Source organism: Erinaceus europaeus, chromosome 10, assembly GCF_950295315.1.
Source record: "Erinaceus europaeus chromosome 10, mEriEur2.1, whole genome shotgun sequence".
NCBI lineage: Eukaryota > Metazoa > Chordata > Mammalia > Eulipotyphla > Erinaceidae > Erinaceus > Erinaceus europaeus.
In genome coordinates, this window is record NC_080171.1 from 102866740 (window position 1) to 102891399 (window position 24660).

Below are 24660 nucleotides of genomic sequence, written 5' to 3' on the forward strand. Positions count from 1 at the left end.
GAGAGAACAAAGCACTGCTCCACCATTCATGGGGCTCTATTCATTTTGTCTTTGCCACTCACATGTGGTGCTGGGGGTAGAATCCGGGACTTCAGGAATACCAGGCAGGTGCTTCACCCCCTGAGCCACCTCCTTGGCCCAGAGCAGAAAGTCACATTTTGACTCAATTGGAAACTGAAAGGCTTGGGAAGATCATATGCAGCTCCTAAATATAACAAAACCTAACTCCATCTACATGCCCTGATGAAACTTGTCAGCCTTGTAAAGGTCCATCTAGAGTATAAGACCAAGAAAAAGCATTGTCAGCACCTTGGGAAGAAGCTTGCATGTGTAGCGACTCCCTGCCTAGGAACTGGGCTGTAGGCAGCCTCTGATTTCTGAGGAAGACACCCCCTTTTTGGGTGCTCAGGGCTCTGCTGTGAGTTTGGCCACAAGCAGTAGCTCACCCACAATCCCAGGGTCTGGGAGAAGATAGCCCTGGGGTGAGTGCTGCCATGACTCCATTACAGAGATGAGAAATAGAAGCCCAGAAAAGTGAGACCACCTGGCTAAGGCCACACAGCCAGCCAGACTAGGGGGTCCTAGGGCTGGTATTGTTTGGTGCCTATTGCCATAGCAGGAATCCCTGATGTGCCTTTTCCCCACCCTCAGTCCCTCCTCAGATCATCGGCCCCCACGAGCTACACACACAGGTGTCTGTGGTCCAAGATGGAGAAGCCACCCTGGAATGTAACGCCACAGGGAAACCCCCACCCAGGGTGACCTGGGAGCGGGATGGCCATCCTATCGGGGTGGAGCCAGGCCTTCGGCTGCAGAACCAGAGTCTGCAAGTGGAATGGGCACAGGCCACCCATGGTGGCCGCTACAGGTGTGTCGCTGAGAACGTGGCTGGGAGAGCCGAGAGGAGATTTGCACTGTCCGTGCTGGGTAAGGACCTGCAGCCTGCTGGGAGAGGTGGGAGAGGGGAGAACCTGAGACGGTAAGGCTGGCTCAGTCTTCGGGCACAGCAGGCAGGCTGTGTATGTGGTTCACCTGGTCCTTCTGGAGACAGGTCTCTGATGAGGCCTGTGTTAGGGACTAAGCTTTCCAAATCATTCTCCAAATAGCCCTACTTCCCCTCCCTCCTTCTCTCTCTCTCTTACTTACTCTGTTCCCTGCACTGGGGAAATCCAATCTCTCCTCCTGCATGTTATGTACCTGATGATGGATAGCCAGGGGCCTAGGAGAGACTAGGAAGAACCTAAATACTGTCTTGGGAAATCAGGGAAGCCACCTGGAGGAGATGACCAGATGGTTGAAATGTTAAAACTGCATAGGAATGAACCAGGTGCTGGGGTGAGGGGGAAAGTGTTCCAGGCAGAGAATGAAATCCACAGAGGCCTGGTGAGGTGATGAGATGTCACCTGGACAGAGTAGCTTCAACAGCCTCATCCCCCCCAACCTTTTTAGAGCTCTGGCTGTGGAGTACAGTTAGTCAGTCTAGGGTAGAGGCAAGGAGTAGCAAGAGAAGAGGGGAACAGGGTCTCATCATGCCCCTGGTGGGGTTGGGACTCTGGCCTCTCATGGTTTCCCCTGTCTGGTCTAGTGTGGCTTCCTTTTTTTTTGGGGGGGGGAGGTGTCACAGAAACTGCAGGTGCCACTTACCTGTGGTGTGTGGTGTCAAGAGAGCAACTGTGCTCCTCTTTGCTCTAATTCCAGCCTGCTCAGTCTTTGTTCCTTCCTATGTGTAGTGCTAGATGCTATGCATATGTTCTGCTGATTCCTCTGATCTTCTGGCAGGGAGGGGCTACCAGGGGGTGGGGTGTGGTGACTAAGGCCCAAGATGTCTGCCTGGCTCCCAGGATGTTTGCCTGGCTCCCAAGATGTCTGCCTGGAGCCAAGCCCAGCCTGTGGCTGCCACATGCTCTCTCCAGTGGTAGTAGCCCTGATCTTATCAGTTCTGCTCCTGGATTCCTCCAGCTGTGGGTGGGGTCCTTGGAGAGGGCCATCCAGGGGTTGGAGGGGCATTTGCCCCCACGGTATGCATCCTGAATGTCGCTTCTTTTCTATGCCCAGTGCCCCCAGAGTTCACTGGAGACGTGGACCCACTGACCAATGTTACTGCTGCCCTGCACAGTGCCTTGACGCTCTTCTGTGAAGCCACAGGTGTCCCATCACCACGAGTGCGCTGGCTTCGAGGAGAGGAGCCCATCAGCCCTGGGGAGGACATTTACCTCTTGGCAGGTAAGGTATATGGTTACTAGGCTTGCCTTCTGCTTCTGTCCATCGTCTACGTATGACCTCGGACCCTGAACTGTCTGGTCTTATTGGGACAGCCATTCCAGCTATTGGTCTCTTGTGAGTGGACTCCAAAGTACTGGCCTAATGAAGCTCTTCAGGGAAAAACTGGATTTAAATAAATTTGGGAAAAGTTATAGTTCTGTTCTCCTCTGAAAGACTCCCAGTGGCATCTTCCTGGTCAAGGATCTGAAAAGTCCTGCACCAAAAAGAAAAAGAAAAAAGTTCATGGTGCTTACCTGGTATGCCCTCATAACAGTACCATGGCACCCTTTTGGAAGTGCCCTTTATCCTCTAAGTATTCACCCTCCTCATAACAATTGATTTGTGAGTGAGGCCCAAGGGGCAGTGTCCCATCCAAATCTTGTGGGATCTTCAAGGTCTGCTGAAACTTGGCCTCTGTGCCCTATTGATTGCTTCATGCAGGCAAAGTTAGGGCGGCTTGATGCTCCCTCTCCCCATGCACCCCTTGTGAGCATGTGGTGGGGCTGCTACAAGCATTGAGGTGATGAGTTCAGAACGAAGATCAGTGATGAATTAGTGATGTCTGCAGGAACAGTGGTGTGTTGTAGTGTCCCGAGTATCTATCTCTCCAGGGCGAGACCCGAGGCTTCCTTGGAGGGAGCTGGCCTGCTCTGTGTAGTTCTTAGGAAAACGCAGTTTCTTTTAGAGTCCCACCAGACTAGTGTGGAGGCTATGACATCGGTCAGGGCTTCCTAGCACATTTCTGGCCATTCAGCCTACCAAGTGACAATGCCTTATTAAAGGGGAGGGAAAAAAGATTTAACTGTTAATGAGAGAGAAGAAAAGAGAGAGAATGAGAACCAGAGCACATTACTCTGGCACATGTGATGTCATGAGGTACTGAACTCTAGATCTCATGTTTTTAAACACCTCAACTACTGCGCCACCTCCCACTGTCATGGATTGCATGGCAATGCATGCAAGTCTAGCATCCCCTGTGGTGCCATCTGTTTGTCTAACTCTTGGGCCTCAGTTTCCCCATCTGAAAAATGGGACATGGGAGGGGCAGATGTACACACTTCTAAAAATGTTCTCTCCATTCCATGCCTGCCTTTCGTTTCCTGATTTTGTTGTTGAGAAAAAGACCAGAGCACCATTCCACCATTCTATATATTGCCAGGGATCAGATCCAGGGCCTCAGATGGGCACTTTGTGCTCTTTGCCATTGAGGCACCTCCTGGGTCTCCACACTTGTGGTGATAAATCCTGCTGCTCTGCTTCTGGGTGCACGACCTGGCTCAGTGTGGAGCAGGGAGCTGTGCTGACTGGTGATGCTGGGCTAGTGTGGGGGTGCCTCTTCCCGGAATGTGACCGGAACCAGCATGGGCTGCTACTTTCTCAGCGACATGAGGGAGATGACTCAGGAACCAAACATGTAGCATGAGGCAATGCAATTCTTTACTGATCAGAGAGCCAAGCTTTTAAAGGGTAGACCCGGAAGTGGCAAGTTGGAAATGGAAATGGCTAGGAAAGGGGTGGAGAAAGGAAAAAGGGAGCTGGGAAGGTAGAAACTTCCTTAGCAACTGTCGCAAGGATTTTAACTGGTAGGATTAACAATACCCTGCAGGCAGGGAGGTTCTTGAGGGTAGAAAGAAGATAGATCGTGGTCCGGGAAGTGACGCAGTGGATAAAGCACTGAACTCTCAAGCATGAGGTCCTGAGTTCAATCCCCGGCATCACGTGTACCAGAGTGATGTCTGGTTCTTTCTCTCTCTCCTCCTATCTTTCTCATTAATAAATAAATAAAATAAAATAAAAATAAATAAAAAAAGAAAGAAGATAGATCAAAGGAATGGAATGGGTGGGGATCTTTCATGCAAAACAATGATTATGTAGATAGGCCATAGTATCAGGAATGCAGGGTGCTTTGTGAGCCCTGCCAAGCTCAACCACATCCGCACAATTTCCTGACAGTGAGCGTGCTCCTTTTGCAGGTGGCTGGATTCTGAAGCTGATGCATGTGCAGGAGCAAGACAGGGGCCTGTACGCGTGCCTAGTGAGCAATGAGGCTGGGGAGGTTCGGAGGAACTTCAGCGTGGATGTTTTGGGTGCGTCACAGTGTGCATGCTCATGGACACACCTCCACCATCCCCTCTTGTGGGGAGCTGGGAATAGAGCTAGGAGTAGTCTTAGGGGTGGTCTTACGGGTGGGGCTGGGGAACCTAGGGTGAAAGGCTCATACTGGAGCAGGGGGCACCAGATTGAGGACCAGGCCAGGCCTTGTTTTCTTTGCCTCATCAGAAACTTCTTGTTACTGAAGCTTCTGGAACTTTCCAGACACAGGAAGAACTCACCCCAGATTGGACCAGAAGCACTAGTGTTGACTTCATTCAGTAGCCAATGAGTGTGCAGTTCACTGCCTTAGGACTTTGAGTGGGTGGGGAAATTGAGGCACTAGAAACTACAGACGGATGCTGTGGCCTCTTGCCTCCCTACTCCATGGTTGTTTGTGACCTCAGGCGGGTTCACTCTGGTCAGTAATCAATTCTCTGTTTGCTTCTCTCAGTCCCTCCCAGTATCAAGGAAGAGGACCTGGAGGAGGTTCTCAAGGTCTCCGAGGGACAAACGGCCCATCTGCTGTGCAATGCCACAGGCAAGGACCACCTGCAGGGCAGGCTGAGCAGTTTTGGGATGGAAGGGACCCATGGGAAGCTGGTTTGCCCACCTCCAGTCCCACTGCCCCTCCCCCCCAGATGGCACTGTCTCCCCAGGGACTTAGTACCATGTCTTTACTCATTTTTACACTGGCTGTTCCTCTGCCCAGAACACTCTTGCCAACTCCTCACCTAACTCCAGCTCTCAGCTTTCAGGAGCAGAGAGGTAGCACACCTGGTTTAGTGTACACATTATCATTTGTCTATACCACCTGCAGGGGGACACTTCATAAGTAGTGAGGCAATGCTGCAAGTCTCTCTCTTTCTCTCCCTCCCCCCACAATTTCTCTATATATTATTAAATATAAGAAAATATAAAAAATAAAGCAGACTTTCTTCTAGAACCCTTCATAGTGAGTCCTTAGTCAACCACATTTCATCCATGGACTGTCTCCACTGGGCTCCTGAGGCAGTGCTGCCCTGTCCCCTGTCTGTCTATCCTTGGTGGGCTCTGATCTTCTTGAGAACCCAAGGGTGAATTTGTCACCCCGGTTTCCCTAATGCCTGGTAGAGTAGACTCTTGCTTATGCTTCTGGACTGGGATAGGCAGAGGAGTAGGTGGGTGAATTGAAGAAAGGAAGGATAATAAATGGATGTGTGGATGAATAGTAGGATGGATAAATGGATAGATGGATGATTGGATGGATGGATGGTTGGGTTGGAGGATGGATGGATGGATGATTGGATTGGAGGATGAATGTATGAATGGAATGAATAGCTTGTCTGTCTGTACCAAGCCAACTCCATTCCTTGGTAAGAAAAAAGCCATCAAACCACACAGGTAAGGATCCAGGCCAGGCTTGGTGGCTGCTTCAGAATCCTGCCCTGCCACATGGGCCCTGGACTGAGATGGAGGGCCCATGGTCCATTCCAGAGCAACCTCCAAACTCTGGGCCCACTTGTTTAAAGCATGATGAACTATCTGATCTACCTCTCTCTTCTGTCTATAGGCCACCCACGACCTGAGATCTCCTGGTTCAAAGACGGCCGGCCCCTGGCTGCTGAAGATGCCCACCGTGTTTCTCCAGATAGGTCCCTTCTGCAAGTCCTTCAGGCCAACTTGTCAAGTGCTGGCCACTACTCCTGCATTGCAGCCAATGCCATGGGGGCCAAGACCAAACACTTCCAGCTAAGTGTCCTTGGTTAGTGCTGGCCACTTCCTGGCCATCCTAGGTGAAGGCAAGCTCTCAACCCTACTGCACAGGGAGGGAGGGGGCTTCAACCAAGGTGAACAGCTTCTTGGGCACCTTCCCATAGTGCTCTACTACCCCCCCACACACTTCTTTAAGCTCAATGGCAATAGCAATAGAAACTAGATTGGTAAAATATTTATCCTAGAACATCTATAGTAGGACATCTGGCTGATTGGGTTTTTATAGCAACCCCAGGTGCCTGTCTTTGTGTCACCTGTTTAAACTCTGAGGCTTAGAGAGGTGAGGAACCTTCCTTCGGGTCCCAGCTGACATCTCTCTATGTCAGAGCACCATGAACTGTCTTGTATGGCTAAAGAAATGGTCAGTTCTAGTAAAATCTGTTTCTAAAAGTGCTGATAAAAAAGAGAAAGAGAGAGAACTATTTAAAAAAAAAAAAAAGCAGGGGTAGATAGCATAATGGTTATGCAAAGAGACTCCTATGCCTGAGGCTCTAAAGTCCTAGGTTCAATCCCCCACACCACCGTAAGCCGGAGTTGAGCAGTGCTCTGGTTAAGAGAGAGAGGGAGAGGGAGAGAGAGAAAGAAAGGAAGAGAGAAAACTATTAAAAGTGCTGGTGGTTATGCACCTGGTAGAGTGTACGCATCACCATGACCAAGCAGGTTTCAAGCCCTTGGTCCCAACCTGCAGGGAGAAAGCTTCACAAGTGGTGAAGCAGGGCTGCAGGTATCTCTTTTCCTCTATCCCTCTCTACTTCCCCCTTTCTTTCTCAATTTCTTTCTGTCAAGAAAGAAAGAAAGAAAGAAAGAAAGAAAGAAAGAAAAAGAGGGAGGGAGGAAAAGAAAGGGAGAAAGAAAGTCTACCCAGATCGGTGGATTTCTCATACAGGCACCAAGCCCAGCAATAACCCTGATGACAAATTAAATTAAATAGATGATAGAGGGGGTAATCTCCTACAGTTATTGAAGTCTGGGTGTCAGGACCAGTAAAGCAGGTAAGCCCCACCTAAAAGCATGACAAATCTGAGAAAATGATGGTGAATGAGTAGGTTGTCTGGGTGATAAGAAGCCATTAGAGTCCTTGAAGCAGCTTCCCCCATTGTGAAGCTCGGTGGCAAGGAGCCTGGTCCCTAGGTACACACCCCCCCCTCCCCGTTTGAATGCAAGTCTGGCCGGCCACTCTGTCTTCAGGCTCCTCTGAGCATGGGTTTCCTATCACACAACGCAAACAGCAAAAGCACAGAAGGGAAGCACTGGGCCCTGAGTGCAGGACTGGCATCTCTGCTCACAGCACTATCCCTGTTCCCATCACAGTGGCTCCCACCATCCTGGGAGTGGCCGAGAATAGCACGGGGGAGGAAGTGACTGTGACCATCAACAACCCCATTTCTCTCATCTGCGAGGTGCTGGCTTTTCCCTCCCCCACCATCACCTGGATGAAGGATGGGGCCCCATTCCAGGCCTCCGACAATATCCAGCTGCTTCCAGGTGACAAGTGAGGGGACATGGGACATGTCAGCAGGGCAGGTCAGATGAAGGGGCCTGAGGGCCATGGCTCATGCTTGGCTGCTGTCTCCCAAGCAGGCACCCAGGGGCTGCAGATCCTGAATGCACAGAGGGAGGACGCGGGCCAGTACACCTGTGTGGTTACCAACGAGCTGGGAGAGGCCATGAAGAACTACCATGTGGAGGTCATCAGTGAGTTGGGGCCTTTAGGATTCTGGGTGGGCAGTACACTGCTCAGGAACCCTGCTGCCCAGGTACCTGGGCCTCAGCTGCCCCCTGCCCCCATCCCTCTTATCACTGATGTCCTCTGATGGTCACCAGGAATCCAGGAAGACTCAATCACCGCCCCCCCATTTTGTGGTCGAGTATGATAGTCCAAGGGTCCCATGCATTAGGACTTGAGTCACTGACACACCTAAACCCAAGCCAGTCCTGGATCCCTTTTGCTATGTCTTGTGTTACAAGCAGGGCTCCAAGAATGGAGGCTTGGGGCCTACAGAAAGGTCCCCTGAGGTGTCTCCAGAATCTCTTCCACATGTGGCCTGCCCTATTCATACTCTGGCCTCTTTCTTCCATGTAAGCACCGGCCCTGGGAAGGTCAGTTTCCAACATAGCTGTTCCTCCACTCTCAGGAGACAGTCCCCCTACTTCTAGGACTAACTGGGGACTGGGAAGAGTCCAGGGTCTCAGCGCCCACCCCCAGCCCTGCTCCTCAAACTCCCTTGTACTTTCAGTCCCTCCTTCCATCTCCAAAGATGACCCCTTGGGAGAAATCAGCGTGAAGAAAGTGAAGACCAAAGTTAACAGCACTTTGACCCTGGAGTGTGAGTCCTGGGCCGTGCCCCCACCTACCATCAGCTGGTACAAGGATGGACAGGTGAGTGCCAGGCACCCCAAGTTCCCCTAGCCTCTTCCCTCTGGTCTACTTGAAACCTTTTAGGAAAGGCAAAGTACCTCATTTCAAAGCTGGCTGCAGCCTTGCCTACCTTTTCTTTCTTTTTTTTTTTTTTCAAGATTTTTTTGGTTCATTTCTACTTTTTTCTTTTACAAAGCCTTTAAAAAAGATTTATCTGGGAGTTGGACGGTAGTGCAGCGGTTAAGCGCAGGTGGCGCAAAGCGCAAGGACCGGCATAAGGATCCCAGTTCGAGTCCCCAGCTCCCTGCAGGGGAGTCGCTTCACAGACGGTGAAGCGGGTCTGCAGGTGTCTGTCTTTCTCTCCCCCTCTCTGTCTTCCCCTCCTCTCTCCATTTCTCCCTGTCCTAACAACGATGACATCAATAACAATAACTATAACAATAAAACAACAAGGGAAACAAAAGGGAATAAATAAATAAATAAAGATTTATCTATTTACTTATGAGAGAGGAGAGAGAGAGAGATTGCCAGGCATCACTTTGGCATATGCAATACTAGGGATTGAACTCAGGACCCCCATGCTTGTGAATGCAACACTATATACACTGCAACACCTCCCAGACTACCCCTTTATTATTATTATTATTATTATTATTACTATTAAAACTCCAAATCTTTATAAGGAGCAGATCTATTTTCTCTCATTTAATTATCTTCCCACTAAACAAGTTTAATTTTTACAAAACTGTGAGGATTTTGTAAAACCCCATCATTGAAGAGTGTCTCTCCCTAAGTATGATGAATTATGAGCAAATTGTTTAAGCTTCCTGCCCCCTTGATTCTGATGCCAGCCTCCCCTCATCTCATCCTAGTCTGTGGTCCCTAATGAGCGGCTTCGAGTCCTGGGTGAAGGGAGGCTACTCCAGATCCAGCCCACACAGCTCTTGGATTCAGGCCGGTACCTGTGTGTGGCCAGCAACGTTGCAGGCGAGGATGACCAAGACTTCAACGTGCTTATCCAGGGTGGGTGTGAGCTGATGGGGTTGGGTGGGACCTGGAACATGGGACTAGGAGACTATAGCCTGGGAGGAGTGCCACCCATGGGGCTGAGCGGGCTTCAAGCATGTGGTCTGGTGGCTCCAGCCCACCCCCTGAAATCTCCACATTGTGAATGCACCATACAGCACTGTCTCTGAAAGACTACCCCACACACACTTATAGCACCTCTGCCTCACACGGTGAGTACAAAGAGGGGTGTCACTATGCAAAGAGCTCTGATGGCGGTGGTGACAGTGACCCATTCTTGACTGCCACTTCCTGTGCCCTTCATGCGCTTCCCACAGGCTGAGACTCTTCTCCATACCCAGGAAGGAACTCATAACTCTAACTTATATAGCTGAAGGAAGAGACTCAAATAGATGACGGTCTTGCCTCATCCCAGAGCCAGATGGCAGAGCCTGGGTGGGAATCCGGTCTGGTTGAGCTCTTAATGCCACGGTTAGACATCTCACTTTGGTCGAAAATTTGGTATCAGCCCCCCTCACACACACACAAATTGTACAAATAGCTGAGTAGAAAATAAGGATCAGGGTGCCTGGGCAGTGGCACACTCGGTTAAATGCACATATCACCAAGTGCAAGGATCCAGGTTCAAGCCCCTGCTCCCCACTTGCATGGAGGACGCTTCACGAGTAGTGAAGCAGGTCTGTAGGTGTCTGTCTTTCTGTCTCCCTCTCTATCTCCCCACCCCTCCCAATTTTTCTCTGTCCTGTCAAATAAAAATAAAATAGAAAAAAATGGCTGCCAAGAGCCGAGGATTCGTAGTGCTGGCAATAACCCCATCCCCAGCAATCACCCTGGTGGCAATTAAGAAAGAAAGAAAGAAAGAAAGAAAGAAAGAAAGAAAGAAAGAAAGAAAGAAAGAAAGAAAGAAAAGAGAGAAGGAAAGAAAGAAAATAATAAAAAAAAAGAAAGAAAAAAAAAGAGTCAGCACAGACTGAAGAGCAAGGTTTGGACAGAGAAAGTGCAGGTTTGGTATATGCCTGAAGAGTCAGGGTGGCATGGCATTCTAAACATATTCAGGAGTTCTCCAGGCACATGTATGAAGAGGAAGGCTATGCATACCTGGCTGAGGAACATACAATGAGCACACATAGTCATATACTGCAGGTATAGAAAATAGAGAAAAAAATCACTGGAGACATGTTTCTAGATTTACATTAGTTTGTTTAGTTAGGACAGAGTGAGATGGAGAAAGAGAGACAGGGAGGAAGAGAGAGAGGAAGAGACTGATTGATTAATTCAGAGCACACCTCGGCTCTCACCTAAGGTGATGCTTGAGATTGAACCTTTGGGGCCTCAGGCATGCAAGTTGGTGCTTTAACAGGCTGAGAGCTATGTCCCTGGTCCTGGAAGCCTGGTTTTAGCATAGTAATGAGGATGTAGGTGACTATTGGTCATGGAGGGCTCCACTGAGCAACCTCCACTGAGCTGTCCAGCTAGAGTCTGGAATCCTTATCAGTACAAAGACCCAATCTACATCAGAACAATGTCTCCCAGGGAGGGGTTATATTGTCCAAACCACAAGCCCTGGTCAGTGTGGATATTTGTGGTTTTCTGTTGCTCCTTTAATCCTAAAGAATCCGTCTTAGTTTTGAGAAGGAACTGAAGGGTGGGAGTGGGGAGGGAGCACGGAGTTGCATAACATTCTGATTATTTGATTATGTGGGAACTTTGTTTCAGAATGATGCAGTGAGAGAGATTGAGTGGGTATGTAGTGGGGTTGCTGAAAATGACTGTGGGTAAAATGAATGTGGCTCATTTGAACTCCCAGCCTTTGCTGGGAGACCCCCTCCAGTTAAAGAAGCTGGTGATTTTATGCCTCTCTATTGCTCTAATAAACAAACTCCAGCTTCCTCTGAAATGGACCAGTGTGTCACCAGAGGCCTGCATCTGTCAGATGGCCACTCCAGAGAGCAGAAACCTTATTCTGGAGCCCAGTACAGTGGTTGTTGGAGGAATGCATGAATTTAGAGACTGCTTTCACTTGAAAGGCTGGCTCAAATGGAAGCCAGGGGAAGGCTAGTATTGGGGGGGGGGGGGATCTCTCTGAGCAGAGGTAAGTTCCCATCCCCCAGCTGTGTATTCTGATGGCTTTATCTCCTCTACCCAGTGCCTCCCATGTTCCAGAAGGTGGGTGATGACAGTGCAGCCTTTGAGATCCTGTCCCAGGAGGAGGAAGCCCAGGATGGGGTGACAGAATACCGGGAGATCATGGAGAACAGCCCGGCCTACCTGTACTGTGACACCAATGCAGTGCCACCCCCGGAGCTCACCTGGTACAGGGAGGATCAGCCCCTGTCAGCCGCAGATGGGGTGTCTGTTCTGCAAGGTAGGCCAGGTGACAGGGCATCATGGATCACCCCTGAGGTGCTCTTCTCCCTGCCTTTCTACATGTTCTGGGAGCTCTGTGGGGCATTGCTCACTGTGTGACCTCAAATCAGACCTGTGTCCACTCTAGATCTTAGCTACTTTTGCCACCAGAGCTAAAGGGTCTTTGGTTTTTAAAATAGGCTCCCACCCAGGCTGTACCTACCTCCGGGCTCTAAGATCTTCTAGTCCTGAAATAATTGGCCCAAGCTGAGGTTTCTTTTTTTTAATTTTTAAAAAATATTTATTTATTTATTTCCTTTTGTTGCCCTTGTTGTTTTATTATAGTTATTATTGTTGTCGTCATTGCTGAATAGGACAGAGAGAAATGGAGAGAGGAGGGGAAAACAGAGAGGGAGAGAGAGAAAGATAGAAACCTGCTTGTGAAGTGACGCCCTTACAGGTAGGGTGCCGGGGCTCGAACCAGGATCCTTAACACCAGTCCTTGCACTTTGCGCCACCTGCGCTTAATCCCGTGCTACCGCCCGACTCCCTTAAATTTTTTATTATCTTTATTTATTGGAAAGAGGCAGCCAGAAATCAAGAGGGAAGGAGGAGATAGAGGAGAGAGACAGAGAGACACCTGCAGCCCTGCTTCACCACTTGTGAAGCTTTCCCCCTGCATGTAGGGACCTGGGTCCTTATCCACTATAACATGTGTGCCCAACCAGGTGTGCCACCACCTGGTCCCAGCTAGGGCTTCTTAGAGAGGGAGCAGTTCCTTCATTCTGACCCTCAAAAGGCTTATAACGCCAAACTCTGAAGAAGTGCCCACTGGGTGTGTGGATGTGTGCGTGAAACCTTACACGTTCACAATTCCACTGTTCCAACATTTTCCCATCTCTTTTTCTCAGGGCTGGAGATGGGGGTCTTTCTAGTTTTGTCCTGCATGATTCCACTGCTTCTAGCAGACTTGTTTGCTTTTCCCTTTTAATTATGGATGAGAGAGGTAGAAAGAGAAGGAGAGACACCACAGCACTGCTTTACCATTCGTGGGGCTTCTCCATAGTGCTGCTCTTGGTATCTCTGTGCAGCACCTGGAACTCAAACCCAGGTCCTTGCACATGGTAAAGTATACACCCTGGGTGGACTGTTTCCTGTCCCCCTTTTCACTTTTTAATTTCATGTGTGTGTGTGTTTGTGTAGGGAGAGAGAATTGGAGACAGAGAATCAGAGAAGGTAGGAGTGTGAGAGAGAAAGAGAAACATCATTGCATTGTTCCACCACCCATAAAACTTCCTCTGGTGCCCTGGTGCTCTCTCATGTGGTGCTAGGGCTCAAACCCAGGACTTTGAGCTTGATATCTACCTCAGTCCTTCACTGAACTATGAGGACTAGTCTGGGGTCCCAGGTCTTTTGTTTATTTGTTCTTTTATTTTGCAATGAGCCAGAGCATCATGTGATGCTGAGAATCAAACCTAGGGTCTCACACATGCAAGGCTTATGCTTCACTGCCCAGCTACCTCCACAGCTCTCACTGCTTTTTGAAGTTTTTATTTTGGATTATTTTTTTTTATTGTGAACAGTTTTGTTACACAGAGCTCATGTTCCCCAAGTTAATATGGGGTTCTTATTTATATTAGCATACAAATCACTTAATATGAGGCTATCTCCTTTCAGAAGCTACTATAAAATCAGCAAACATTAATTGTATGAAAATAGGACTTTCTTGGGAGTCGGGCAGTAGCGTAGTGGGTTAAGCGCATGTGGAGCAAAGCGCAAGGACCGACGTAAGGATCCCAGTTCAAGCCCCCAGGTCCCCACCTGCAGGGGAGTCGCTTCACAGGTGGTGAAGCAGGTCTGCAGGTGTCTGTCTTTCTCTCCTCCTCTCTGTCTTCCTCTCCTCTCTCCATTTCTCTCTGTCCTATCCAACAATGACGACATCTATAACAACAATAAATACAACAATGAAAAACAACAAGAACAACAAAAGGGAAAATAAATAAATTAATTAATAAAAAAAAAAGAAAGTAGGACTTTCTTGCCATAAGTTAGAGACGGTGGGAAACATGGTCCCCCTCCACCCCCGTTTTTGTTTTCTCCCTTGCTCCTCCAGCCCTGACATGTCTTCTGCTCAGCTCAGCTCAGCTCAGCTTCGTGCTCCCAGTTCCAACTGCATCCCCTTCTCCCCCTTCCTTCATGCTGCTGCTGCTGCTGCTTCTCCCTCTCCCTCCTCTGCTCCTGGACTTATGACCCAGAGTCAAAGGTCAAAGGTCCTCTGCCTCATTATTTGCCTTGTGCTCTTCCTTTGGGGTGTTTTTCTGTCTTTGTCCCTTGGTACCAGGTATTCTTGGATATGTCATTTTTCTACATCAAGTTACATACCTTAATTCTCCCTTTTATTTATTTATTTGTTTGTTTGTTTGTTCATTTACCAGAGCACTGCTCAGCTCTGGCTTATGGTGGTGCAGAGGATTGAACCTGGGACCTTGGAGCCTTGGGCATGAGCCTCTTTGCATAACCATTATGCTTTGTATCTCCTACTCCTTAATTCTTTAGTATCATGTGGCAAAGCTAACAGCCTAATAGTGACCTGTAACAGTTACATGTCAGAAGACTCCAAGGGCAAGGCTTGGGAGCAGCTGCCACCCTGACTTTCCCAACCCCAGATGGAGCAGACCCAGAGAGGTTCCAGCACAGAGGCTTGTGGTGTCTTGGAGGAGGGGCTGAAGGGCTCCTGGCTTAGATGTTCCCTTGTCCATACAGGCATGGGTCAGTGGCACACTGACTGGTGGAACAGGGGCCCTGGAGTAAGCCACAGGGAGCATCTGGGTGAGCAGAGCCTCTTCAGGGTTTGCACTTGGGCTCTTAGGGATCTGAAAGAGGCAGTGCTTAGTGAAAGCTCTTTGTCCCTGTTGGAAACCCTGAAACTGACCTTTAACCTGGCCATTGCCTTCTAACTTGGCCACTAACCCCAAATCTTGGGTACACAGGGAGCTTGGTCACATGCTGATCCCTTGCTCAGACCCTGACTGTAGGTTATTCCCAGTCATTAACTGAACCTTGGCCACAGCCACTGACCCCAGCCCTCCTGCCATATTGTTGACCACTGACCCCGAGCACCAATCCCAAATCCTGGACACACAGTGGAATTGTTGTGAGCTGATCTTAATTCTGGCCTCAACTATCAACTGAACCCCTGCCCCATTCCAGCCACTGCCTCCCCATCCTTAGCCAGAGGACCCCAGGCTCTGCACAGAACAGGCCCCTTGGCTCTAGCTAGGGTCACAGTGCAGCCTGGACCAACAGGACCTTAAGCGCACAGAGACCCCTATCCCCATAGGTGCTTGGCTGGGTCTGGATCACAGAAGGTCCCAGCTGACCCCCCCCAGTGCCTTCCCTCTGCCCATCACTGCCAGATGGGCTATCTTTCCCCCAGAGCTCCCAGCTACAAGCTCTAGAGGACAGGCAGGGCAGGGCAGCCTCCTACTTGGGCAGAAGGTGGTGGCTGCTGACACTCAGTTCCATTTGCCTGGAAGAGTTGACCTCAGTACTTCTGGGTACTCTGGAACCCTCAGTTTCCCCATTTGCACAGAGTTCAAGGCCAGGGAAGTACAGTGAGCCCTTGCTATTCTCCCTGAGCAGGGCTGGGCAGACTGGTTGTCTTGTCTCACACAGGAAGTGGAGGGCCAGTGTGTCCCTGGGCCCCTCTGGAGGAAAATTCAGTTTCCTGGTATCGCCTGACCCTCTGTCCCCATGTCCTTTCAGGAGGCCGGGTCCTGCAGATCCCCCAGGTCCGCGTGGAGGATGCCGGGAGGTACTCCTGCAAGGCCTCCAATGAGGTGGGCGAGGACTGGCTGCACTACAAGCTGCTGGTGCTCAGTGAGTGGCAGGCCCTGGGGCAGGGGTAGGTCCCCTAGAAAGAGGTGGGGTGGGGCGCCTGGTGGAGTTCATGTTCTGACTTACCATGCTTGGAGTCTGGCAGTGTGTAGGGGATACATGCTGAGGCTCTGAAACCACATAGGACTGGCTTCAAATCCCAAGTGAGCCGCTTTCTTGCTGTGTGACCTTGAGCAAATCACCACCCTCTTTGTGCACCAGTGCCTGGGAGGGTTTGGTGAATGGGTCCAAGGAGCCCCCACCAGAGAGTGCTATTCTCATCTCCAGGCACCCCTATGCCCAGGGATCCTCTCCCACCAAGGCTCCCTGCTCCTTATCTTTCTCTCCCTCACCCTAGCTGCCCCTGTGATCCTGGGGGACACCGAGGAGCTGGTGGAGGAGGTGACCGTCAACGCCAGCAGCACCGTCAGCCTCCAGTGCCCAGCCGTGGGCAACCCAGTGCCCACAATCTCGTGGCTCCAGAATGGACTGCCTTTCCCCGAGAGCCCCCGGCTACAGGTCCTGGAGGATGGGCAGGTTTTGCAGGTCAGGACAGCCTCCTACTTGGGCAAAAGTTGGTGGCTGCTGACACTCAGTTCCATTTGCCTGGAGCAGAGGAACTGCCGTGAGCTATGCCTGAAACCTTGTTGGAGCCCCTGGGATAGCCATGGTGTACACACTGCCCACTGCTCCCAAGAAAGTGTTCAAGGGCTCACACTTAGGGCCCTCTGGCACCTACAGAGTCCAGCTTGCTCTTGAGGACCTTGAGCAGCACATTTGGCCTCTTGGTGTCCTAGGACCTTCGGAGCCCAGCAGAGCATGGAGTAGCCCTCGCCAGCGCTGGGGACTGCTGGGGTTCACACAGAACCTGCCCCCCCCCCCCCCCAGTATGGCAGAAAGCTCTAGATCAGGGGTGGGGAATGGCCTGCCCAGGGAAATCCTTTGGCCTGACTCTGTTGATGCTTGAGAGACTACAATACATACATATGTATGTTATTTTTTAAACTTATTTGTGATGAGAAACAGCCAGACACCAAAACACTGCTCAGTACTGGCTTATGCTGCTGTGTTACTGGGGGCCAAACCTCACACCTCACAGCCTCAGGCATGAATCATTATGCTGTCACCCCAGCATCCAAAATCTCATTAAGTGCTAACGATTTTTGGTTTGTTTTATTAAGGAGGTAATGATTTACAAGCCACATGGGTGCAGTTTCTTAAGTGCTAGCTGATAATTGTGTATGACCTGATAAGTGATGCTCCAAATATTCAGATAGCCTTTAGCAGAAGAGAGGCTCCCACCCTTGTGGGTTTGCATGTGGAATCCCCTAAAAACTACTTTATCATGGATGACATGGGTGCCCCTCTGGAAGGGTTCCCCAGACCCAGTTCCAGTGGGAGTGGTTATAGAGACTTCTGAGAAATTCTTGGGCTTTGATGAGGTATCCTTGATCATATTCCAGAAGCTCTGCACCCAGGGATAAGCTCAGGGTCTGCAAGGGGGGGGGGCTCAGTCCCCCAAGACAACCCTCTACTGCAGGTGCTGGCTGACAGTGCCCCAGGCTCTGCCCAGCTGCCTGCAGGCCCCCACACCCCCCTATTTAGATTTTAGGTGCCCATGGCTAACCCATGCCCACAGCTGGCAACCAGTACTATTGACTAGCTGGTTTAGGGGTCCCTGTGACCTACACACACACACACACACACACTTTCAGGCTCAGTTCGTTTGCTCAAGCACTCAGGAGACAAGTTCAGTTTACTTAGATCACTGCAGATGGAACACAAAGGCTGTAACTCAGGAAGCAAAATGAAGAGAAGCACAGGGACCCCTCCCCTTTACACACACACAGAGGTGCACCAGTCTCCCCACATCTCCCCATGCACTGGCGTGAAGCTCTACATAGCCCTCCTCACATGGGTGTGAGTGAAGTATCAATGGTCACTAGTCACGACACTCAGTCTCACATGCTCTCCCCACCCCTGGGTGAGAACAAAAATTCCAGTCCCCTGATCACAGACTTGGAGCTCCTGGAAGTCCACCCTTATCCATAGGTGCTTCCCAGAGTCCCCTTGCCCATGCAAATAGACACCTTTGCCACTCTCTATGCTCAAGAGGTGCCATGGTTTTAGGCACCTTGGTAACTTGTGAAGCAGGATCTGTGAGCAAAGACCAGCCACATATGAACTCTATCTTGGGGCCACCTGAGTGACGAGGAAAGATATTTCTAAAAAAGAAAAAATGGTTGGCTATATAGCATAGTGGTCATGCAAAAAGACTTTCATGCATGAGACTCCAAGGTCCCAGGTTCAATTCCCAGCATCACTATAAGTCAGAGCTGAGCAGTGTCTCTGTGTTTGTGTGAAAGAGAGGAAAGGAGGGAGGGAGGGAGGGAGGGAGAGAGAGAGAGAGAGAGAGAGAGAGAGAGAGAGAGAGAGAGAACCAGAGCATCACTCTGACACATGCTACACCAGGGATTGAACCCAAAACCTCAAACTCCCAAGCCTAAACCTCTAGCCACTATGCCACCTCCTGGTCCACAGGATAGATATTTCTATTAAGTCAGAAATTGCTCTTTGGCATCTATTGTGCCTGGCGTAAGAGAAATGGAGTCCCCTGTAGGGCCCCTGGGCTAAGGGCACACCCCAGCCAGGTACCGTCTCCTTGTCCTGTAGGTGTCCACGGCAGAGGCAGCCGACACTGCCAGCTACATGTGTGTGGCTGAAAACTCAGTGGGCTCTGCGGAGAAGCTCTTCACCCTCCGGGTACAGAGTGAGTTGGGCTGGGCAGGCAGCCCCCTGGGGTTCCCTCCCCTAAGAGTTTGGGAGGTGTACTGGGCTTCCTTATTCCCAGTGTCCTGGACTCTGGGGTCCATGATCAGAGTTCAGGGATCCTGGATGCCCACCATTTTCTGGAATATGTGACTCCCTAATCACCACTGGGTAAACCTCAGATGGTTTTATGCAAATCTGAGGCAGCCAGGGAATGACTATCCCTAGGCCTTACAGCACCTTTTATAGAGTCTCTCTCTGGGTTCACTCCCCACCTGCAGAGCAAGGAGATTAGTTTGACTTTTCACACCCAGAGGAGGGTCACCTGAGTTTAGACTTTGGTTCTTCCACTGACCCGCTGAGTGACCTTAGAAAGGTAACTTGCCCTCTCTGTTCACTGCGTCCTTTCTCTATGTTTGCTGAGTCCACAGTCTGGTGTGACAGACTGTGGCTGCTGGGTGAAGATGAAGCTGAGGGGGTGGAGTGCAGGTGCTCAGAGGCCCTGTGTCTCCCCTGCCGGTAGGCATTCTCATGTGTCTTTCTTTATTCCGCTGGCCCTGGGGACAGTCCCACCTCGAATCACAGGACCAGATTCCGAGCAGGCCACTGCCACCCTTAACAGCAGCATCTCCCTCTCCTGTGATGTCCATGCCCACCCCAGCCCTGAGGTCACATGGTTCAAGGACAACCAAGCCCTCTCTCTGGGACAAGAGATTTTCCTTCTGCCTGGTGGGTAAACTGAGGCCAGGGACTCAGCTCTGACGCTGTACAAAGAAGCCACTGTTGCTTCCCCAAACCCAGGGCTAGAGGACCCAGAGCCTGGGAGGACTCTTGGGTTGGGGGAAGGGCCTGGAGACCCATCTGCTGGTACAAGGGCTGGCTCCTGTCCCTGCTGCAGGTACCCACACACTGCACCTGGCGCGGGTGCAGCCGTCAGACTCTGGAACGTACATGTGTGAGGCCCTCAATGCTGCCGGCCGAGACCAGAAGCTGGTACAGCTGAGTGTTCTGGGTACGTCCTGTCTGTCTCACCATTACTCCTGTCTCTCATGCCTCTGCCAGTTCCCCATCCTTTCTCTGCCGGGGGAGGGAGGTCTTTGTACCTCTTTTGCTGGTAAATTGCCAGTGGCCTTAGGATTAAGGGATGGTGTGTGAGCCCTTGGCCCCATACCTGACAGGAAGTGAGCTCCAAAGCAGAGGAGGGGACTGAGAGACAAGGGAGGGAGCCCTGCCCAAGTCTGATGGGTGGAGGTTCTAAGCAGAGAGTCTGTTTTGGGACCCCATCCTCTTGGGAGAAAAGCTAGCCCAAAATGTTACAAACCAGGACTTCTAGAAGGTCTTTCCCAGCCCTGGTGGCCATTCAGTCATTTGTGGGTGTTTGCTTCCTGAGCAACAAACACTGTTAGGTGCCTGGGCTCACAGCTGAGACTGACTGCACTGGTTTGCTCATAGGAAGGCGATGGATCGTGGGGGTATTGGGAGGGTCCAGTCCAGCTAGTACAGAAGAGAGCCCAGGAAGTCTGTAAGGTGCTACCCCGTGGAGGAGGCTGAGGCCCAGAAAGGGTAGGAGGAGCTTCCTAGATCACCCTGAGGTTCTCTGTCATACCAACATGGGCTCTCTGTCCCCTCCACTGTGAGAGCTCTGTGGCCGGCTGGGCTGGAGATTACCGAGGCCTCACGAAGCTATCTTGGGCCCCAGTGCTCCCCACCTTCAGGCAGGCTCCTGGCAACACCCAGGAAGTGGTTGTGGTACAAGTGAGAGACCAGGTCACATTGAACTGCGAGGTGGACTCGGTCCCTGAGCCAGCCGTGACGTGGTACAAGGATGGGCAGCCCCTGGCCCTGTTGCCGCGGCTCCAGGTGCCACCAAGTGGACAAAGACTGGAGATCTCGGACACCCAGGTGAGCAGCTGAGGGCAAGGTCAGCCTTGGGGATGTCACTACCTGGTTCCAGTGAGTCTGGGTGCATGGGGGAAGAGGAATGGCAGAGTGTAGAGGGTGAGATGTGGGGGGGACTCATGGACCCCACAACCTGTTTGCATCTCCAGCAGATGTGGGAGGAGCTCAGGGCAGCAGATCCAGCCTGACTCAATTTCCCTAGCCCCTTCTGGTTGTGCCTCCCTGGGAGTTTGTTTGCCCTTCCGCTGGGGTGGATTAGACACTTGCTGCATTTGCTGGTTGAGTGTCTTCTGTTCTAGAAAGTCACTCCCCCAGCCCAGCTCCTTCCCCTCAGTGGGTCAGGGGTGTTGTGTGTGTGTGGGGGGGAGTGTTTCTCCAGACGTTGCTGATGAGCAGGCCTGAGGGAGGGGTGGGTCCAGTGCACCCCCCCCTTCCCCTTCCATCTGCCCTGCTGCTTTGTGAAGCTCTTGGGAAAGGCCAGAGAGTCCCCGTCCTCTTAGATTCCCACACAAGACCATCATTTTGGGGGAATTCCAAAAGTCCTGAAGTTTCTGGGCCCTGAGTGTTTCTGGGGAGCTCTAGGCACCCCTGCCCCAAGCCTGCACACACCCTCACTACACCCCTGTCTGTTGCAGGTGTCGGATAAAGGCCTGTACAGCTGTAAAGTCAATAATGTGGCTGGGGAGGCTGTGAGGACCTTTGCACTCACTGTCCAGGGTAAGCAGGGACCTGGTCCAGAGTGGAACCAGGAAGGGGGGCAGCAGCAAGAAGAGGCAAGGTTGCCAAGTGTTGGGGGGCACAAGACCTGGGGGGTCAAGGACCAGACTGTGAATAGAACTCCACCCATGCCCTGCTTTGTGGGACTCAGCAGTGTGGCTTTGTCCCTCAGAGCCTTGCTTTGTGCTGCATACAAGTGACTGGAAGCAGTGCCTCCCCCTCAGTGCATAGAAGGTGCCAGCTCTGATGGACTCTGTACATCTAAGGAGTCTGGGCTCCAGGTCTGGCTTGTGAGCACTGGGCAGGGAGTCCTCAGAGATCAGACTGGGACCTCGGCAACACTGTTTTGAATATTGAGCCATTGTCCCATCAACCCAAAGACAGAACAGAGATGCACCTGACTGGGTGTGTCTCCACGCAGGCTGAGGGCCAGCCTGTAGGTGCTGCCTAAGGAAGCAGGAGATGATGTCTGGGCTGGCTGTTCCTAGGGTTGGAAGGTGTATCAGGGTGCAGGCTCAGTAGTGTGACAAACCCCACAGTAGTACATTGGAGAGTTTGTCCTTCTCGCTAAGTCCAGAGGTAAGCACTTGGTCTCTGTGTGGTCACCTAGGGACTAGGGACCCAACCCTCTCATTGATCTTGCATTCTCTCTGGTGCCACTCTCCCCCTGGTTGAAGCTAAACACCTGGGGACTGAGTGGTGGTGCACCTAATTGAGAGCACATATTAACGTGTGCAAAGACCCAGGTTCAAGCCCCTGGTTCCCACCTGCAGGGGTAGGGAAGCCTCATGAGTGGTGAAGCAGTGCTGCAGGTATCTGTCTTTCTCCTTCATATCTCCCTCACCTTGCTCAATTTCTCTCTGCACTATTAGATAAAAGAAAATTAAAAGGGGGTTACAATGGGGAGCAGTAGACTTACTGTGCAGTTCCAAACCCAGCAGCAACCCTGGTGATAGACAATAAAAAACAGAACAAGCACACCTGATACCTGCTGCACCATGTGTCAGCCCATAGGAAGCAGCAGAGAGCAGAAGTCTAGTACAGAAGTGGCACCTATACTCTCTGCTCAAACCCATTAGCAAGAGCTGAGGCAGCTGGCCTCAGGGAGACTCGGGCATGCAGCCTGTGTCCCAGCATGCTTAGCTGAAACTGCCATGCATGGTGGAAAGGAAAGGTTGCAAAGCAGTAGCCTCTCCACGGGATGAGCCGCAGAGGGGTCCAGCCCTGAGCTATACTGGGAAGTGATTGCTGGGAAGCGTTGATACCAGGCTTGCTGCTGCCAGCTCTCCCTTCTCTCCATGGCTGCCTTGATAAGCAAGAAGGGAGAAATGTCTGGTCACTGAGGATGAAACAGTTGATCTTGAGCATACTTGTCTCTGTAAGCTCTTAGTCACCTGTAGAGAGCAGCTGCTGGGGATGCAAGACATGATCCTGACTGCATAGGATCAAGTAGTGATGTCTACCCTGGCACAGGATAAAAATAACTGGTGTGCTCAGCATGCAGGGTCCTGCTTGGGTAATGTTTCCAAATAGTTGTGTATTTCAAGTATAAATGTTTGAAGTAGCCGGTCTGTGTCAACTTACATTTGTGAATAAAACAGCCTGTATCTGCACCAATGATGAAGATTGTTGTGGCCGCTCCTCATCTTATCTGGGGAGGGTTCTTGGGCATCCTTGACTTGCCTGAGCAGGCAGAAGTAGCTGTGAGTCCTCACCTTATGGGAATCTGGCTTCTCTTCTGCAGTGCCCCCGGTGTTTGAGAATCCCAAAACGGAGACCCTGAGCCAGTTGGCCGGGAACCCCCTGGTCCTGACCTGTGATGTGACTGGGGTCCCGGCACCCACTGTGACTTGGCTCAAAGACAGAATGCCTGTTGGTGAGTGCATCACAGCCACATCCTTTGAGGGAAGACATTCCACGGATGGGTGGGGTGACAGTGATGGAGAGAGGAAGTGTGCATTGCTGTTTGGGTTTGGTGAGATCACAAACTGGTAGGTGGGTCCCACCGCCACTGTGCCTTTCAACATCATTGGCCATTGAAAACATGACATGGGAACCACCGATTCAGGGCCTGAGATGCTTCTTGCATCTTCTTGCCCATCATCAACTTCCAGGCAAGTGCAGGTGGGGTGCTGGGCATGCATGGGGTCCTGAAGCTGCACCCTGAGCAACTCAGCCCCAAAGCCCACCATGGTTCACTCCCACCCAGGGCTTTCTCCCTGCCCTCCTTGCTACCTCTCCCCACCATCAGTCAGCAGGCATCCTACCCTGGCAGCTGGCAAACCTGGTGCCAGTCCACCACTCTGTACCCACAGTTATCCCTGTTTTAGCCACTGCCATCTCTCACCCCCTCGAGTGGAGGTCACCAGGCCCCACACTGGTCCCCTGACCTACCCTGTAACCTCCAGTACAGGTTTCACACTAGCAGAAGGGCCGTCAAAGTCTCTTGGAAATCCGTCTGTGGCAAAAGTCCTCAGGAGTCTTTGACTATGGTCAATCTACCTCCTCCTTCTCATGTTCTGTCACTTTCTCTCCAATAGCTTCACTGAGGTATAATTCACATATGGTAGGTCCTCAAATAATGTTGTTTCACTCAATGTCATTTTGTTTTAACATCGATGAAGTAAAAGCAATCTGACACAGACCAAAGTGACTTTATTTGGGGACCTGGCTATATTATTTGTCATGTCACCCAAAATCGCAGTTTCTGGGATGGGGCTGTGGTTCATCTATTAGAGCGCACATGTCATCATGTGTGAGGACCTGGAGTCAAGTCTTCGCTCCCCACCTTCAGGAAGGCAGCTTCACAAGTGGTAGAGCAGTGCTTCAGCTGTCTTTCCTCTGTCTATCTGGGGATGGGGGAGCAGGTGAGGTGGACCTGAGAGTGGGCTCCTTGGGCTAAAGGGTAGTGGGGTCCTTGAAGGAAGAGATATTCCAGTGGGAAGAAATAAAGAAGGTTGAAAGGCATCTCTTGGGGCCTGGGGTGCACCTGGTTGAGCACACACATTACCATGTGCAAGTCACTGGTCTCCACTTGCAGGAGGGAAGCTTCATGAGTGATTAAAACAGTGCTGCAGGTGTCACTCTGTCTCTCTCACTCTCTACCTCCCCCTCCCCTCTCAATTTCTCTTTGTCTTTATCCAATAAACAAAAAATTAAAAATGATGACCCACTGGGTAGGGTTCTTCTTTTCCATGAATTCAGCCCAGGCCAGAGCCCCGGATACTCTACATGATCGTGCTGTGGCCTCAGGGGGGCATCAGTGCTGTGTGCTAGCTCTCCCTTGGTCTCTGCCTCTCTGTTGCTTTGTCTGAAAAAGTCAGCAGTGAAGTTGTGCATGCCCCAGGCCCCACTGATGACAACAACAAAGCAAAATACACAAAGAGCAGGAAAGTCATGAAGAGGCTGGTTTGAAGTCCTGCTCTTGTCTGAGCCTGTTTCCCTGGTACACGAGGAGTAGGCTGGATGACTCCAGGGTGCCTGCAGAATGGGATCACGTGCCTTCTGTGCTGGGTCAGGGGTGACCACTAGGCATGCCAGATGCGTGGCTTAAGGCTTGG

General features: G+C 51.1%; 1 protein-coding gene across 5 annotated transcripts in view; it reads left to right on the forward strand.

Annotated features, from left to right (window-relative positions):
• Positions 1-24660, forward strand: part of HMCN2 (hemicentin 2) — a 167707-nt gene that overhangs the window by 107052 nt on the left and 35995 nt on the right. For 4 of the 5 annotated variants that reach the window (XM_060200391.1, XM_060200392.1, XM_060200389.1 and 1 more), the window contains 18 exons: positions 652-927; positions 2056-2223; positions 4236-4349; positions 4808-4894; positions 5906-6097; positions 7420-7593; positions 7687-7803; positions 8346-8488; positions 9340-9490; positions 11640-11858; positions 15605-15718; positions 16074-16261; positions 18389-18485; positions 19052-19213; positions 19383-19496; positions 20184-20386; positions 21019-21100; positions 22845-22976. In XM_060200391.1, coding sequence (XP_060056374.1) covers positions 652-927; positions 2056-2223; positions 4236-4349; positions 4808-4894; positions 5906-6097; positions 7420-7593; positions 7687-7803; positions 8346-8488; positions 9340-9490; positions 11640-11858; positions 15605-15718; positions 16074-16261; positions 18389-18485; positions 19052-19213; positions 19383-19496; positions 20184-20386; positions 21019-21100; positions 22845-22976 — 2733 coding nt within the window. The remainder of the gene's footprint in view (positions 1-651; positions 928-2055; positions 2224-4235; positions 4350-4807; positions 4895-5905; positions 6098-7419; positions 7594-7686; positions 7804-8345; positions 8489-9339; positions 9491-11639; positions 11859-15604; positions 15719-16073; positions 16262-18388; positions 18486-19051; positions 19214-19382; positions 19497-20183; positions 20387-21018; positions 21101-22844; positions 22977-24660) is intronic. The other variant, XM_060200390.1, reaches the window with a different exon arrangement.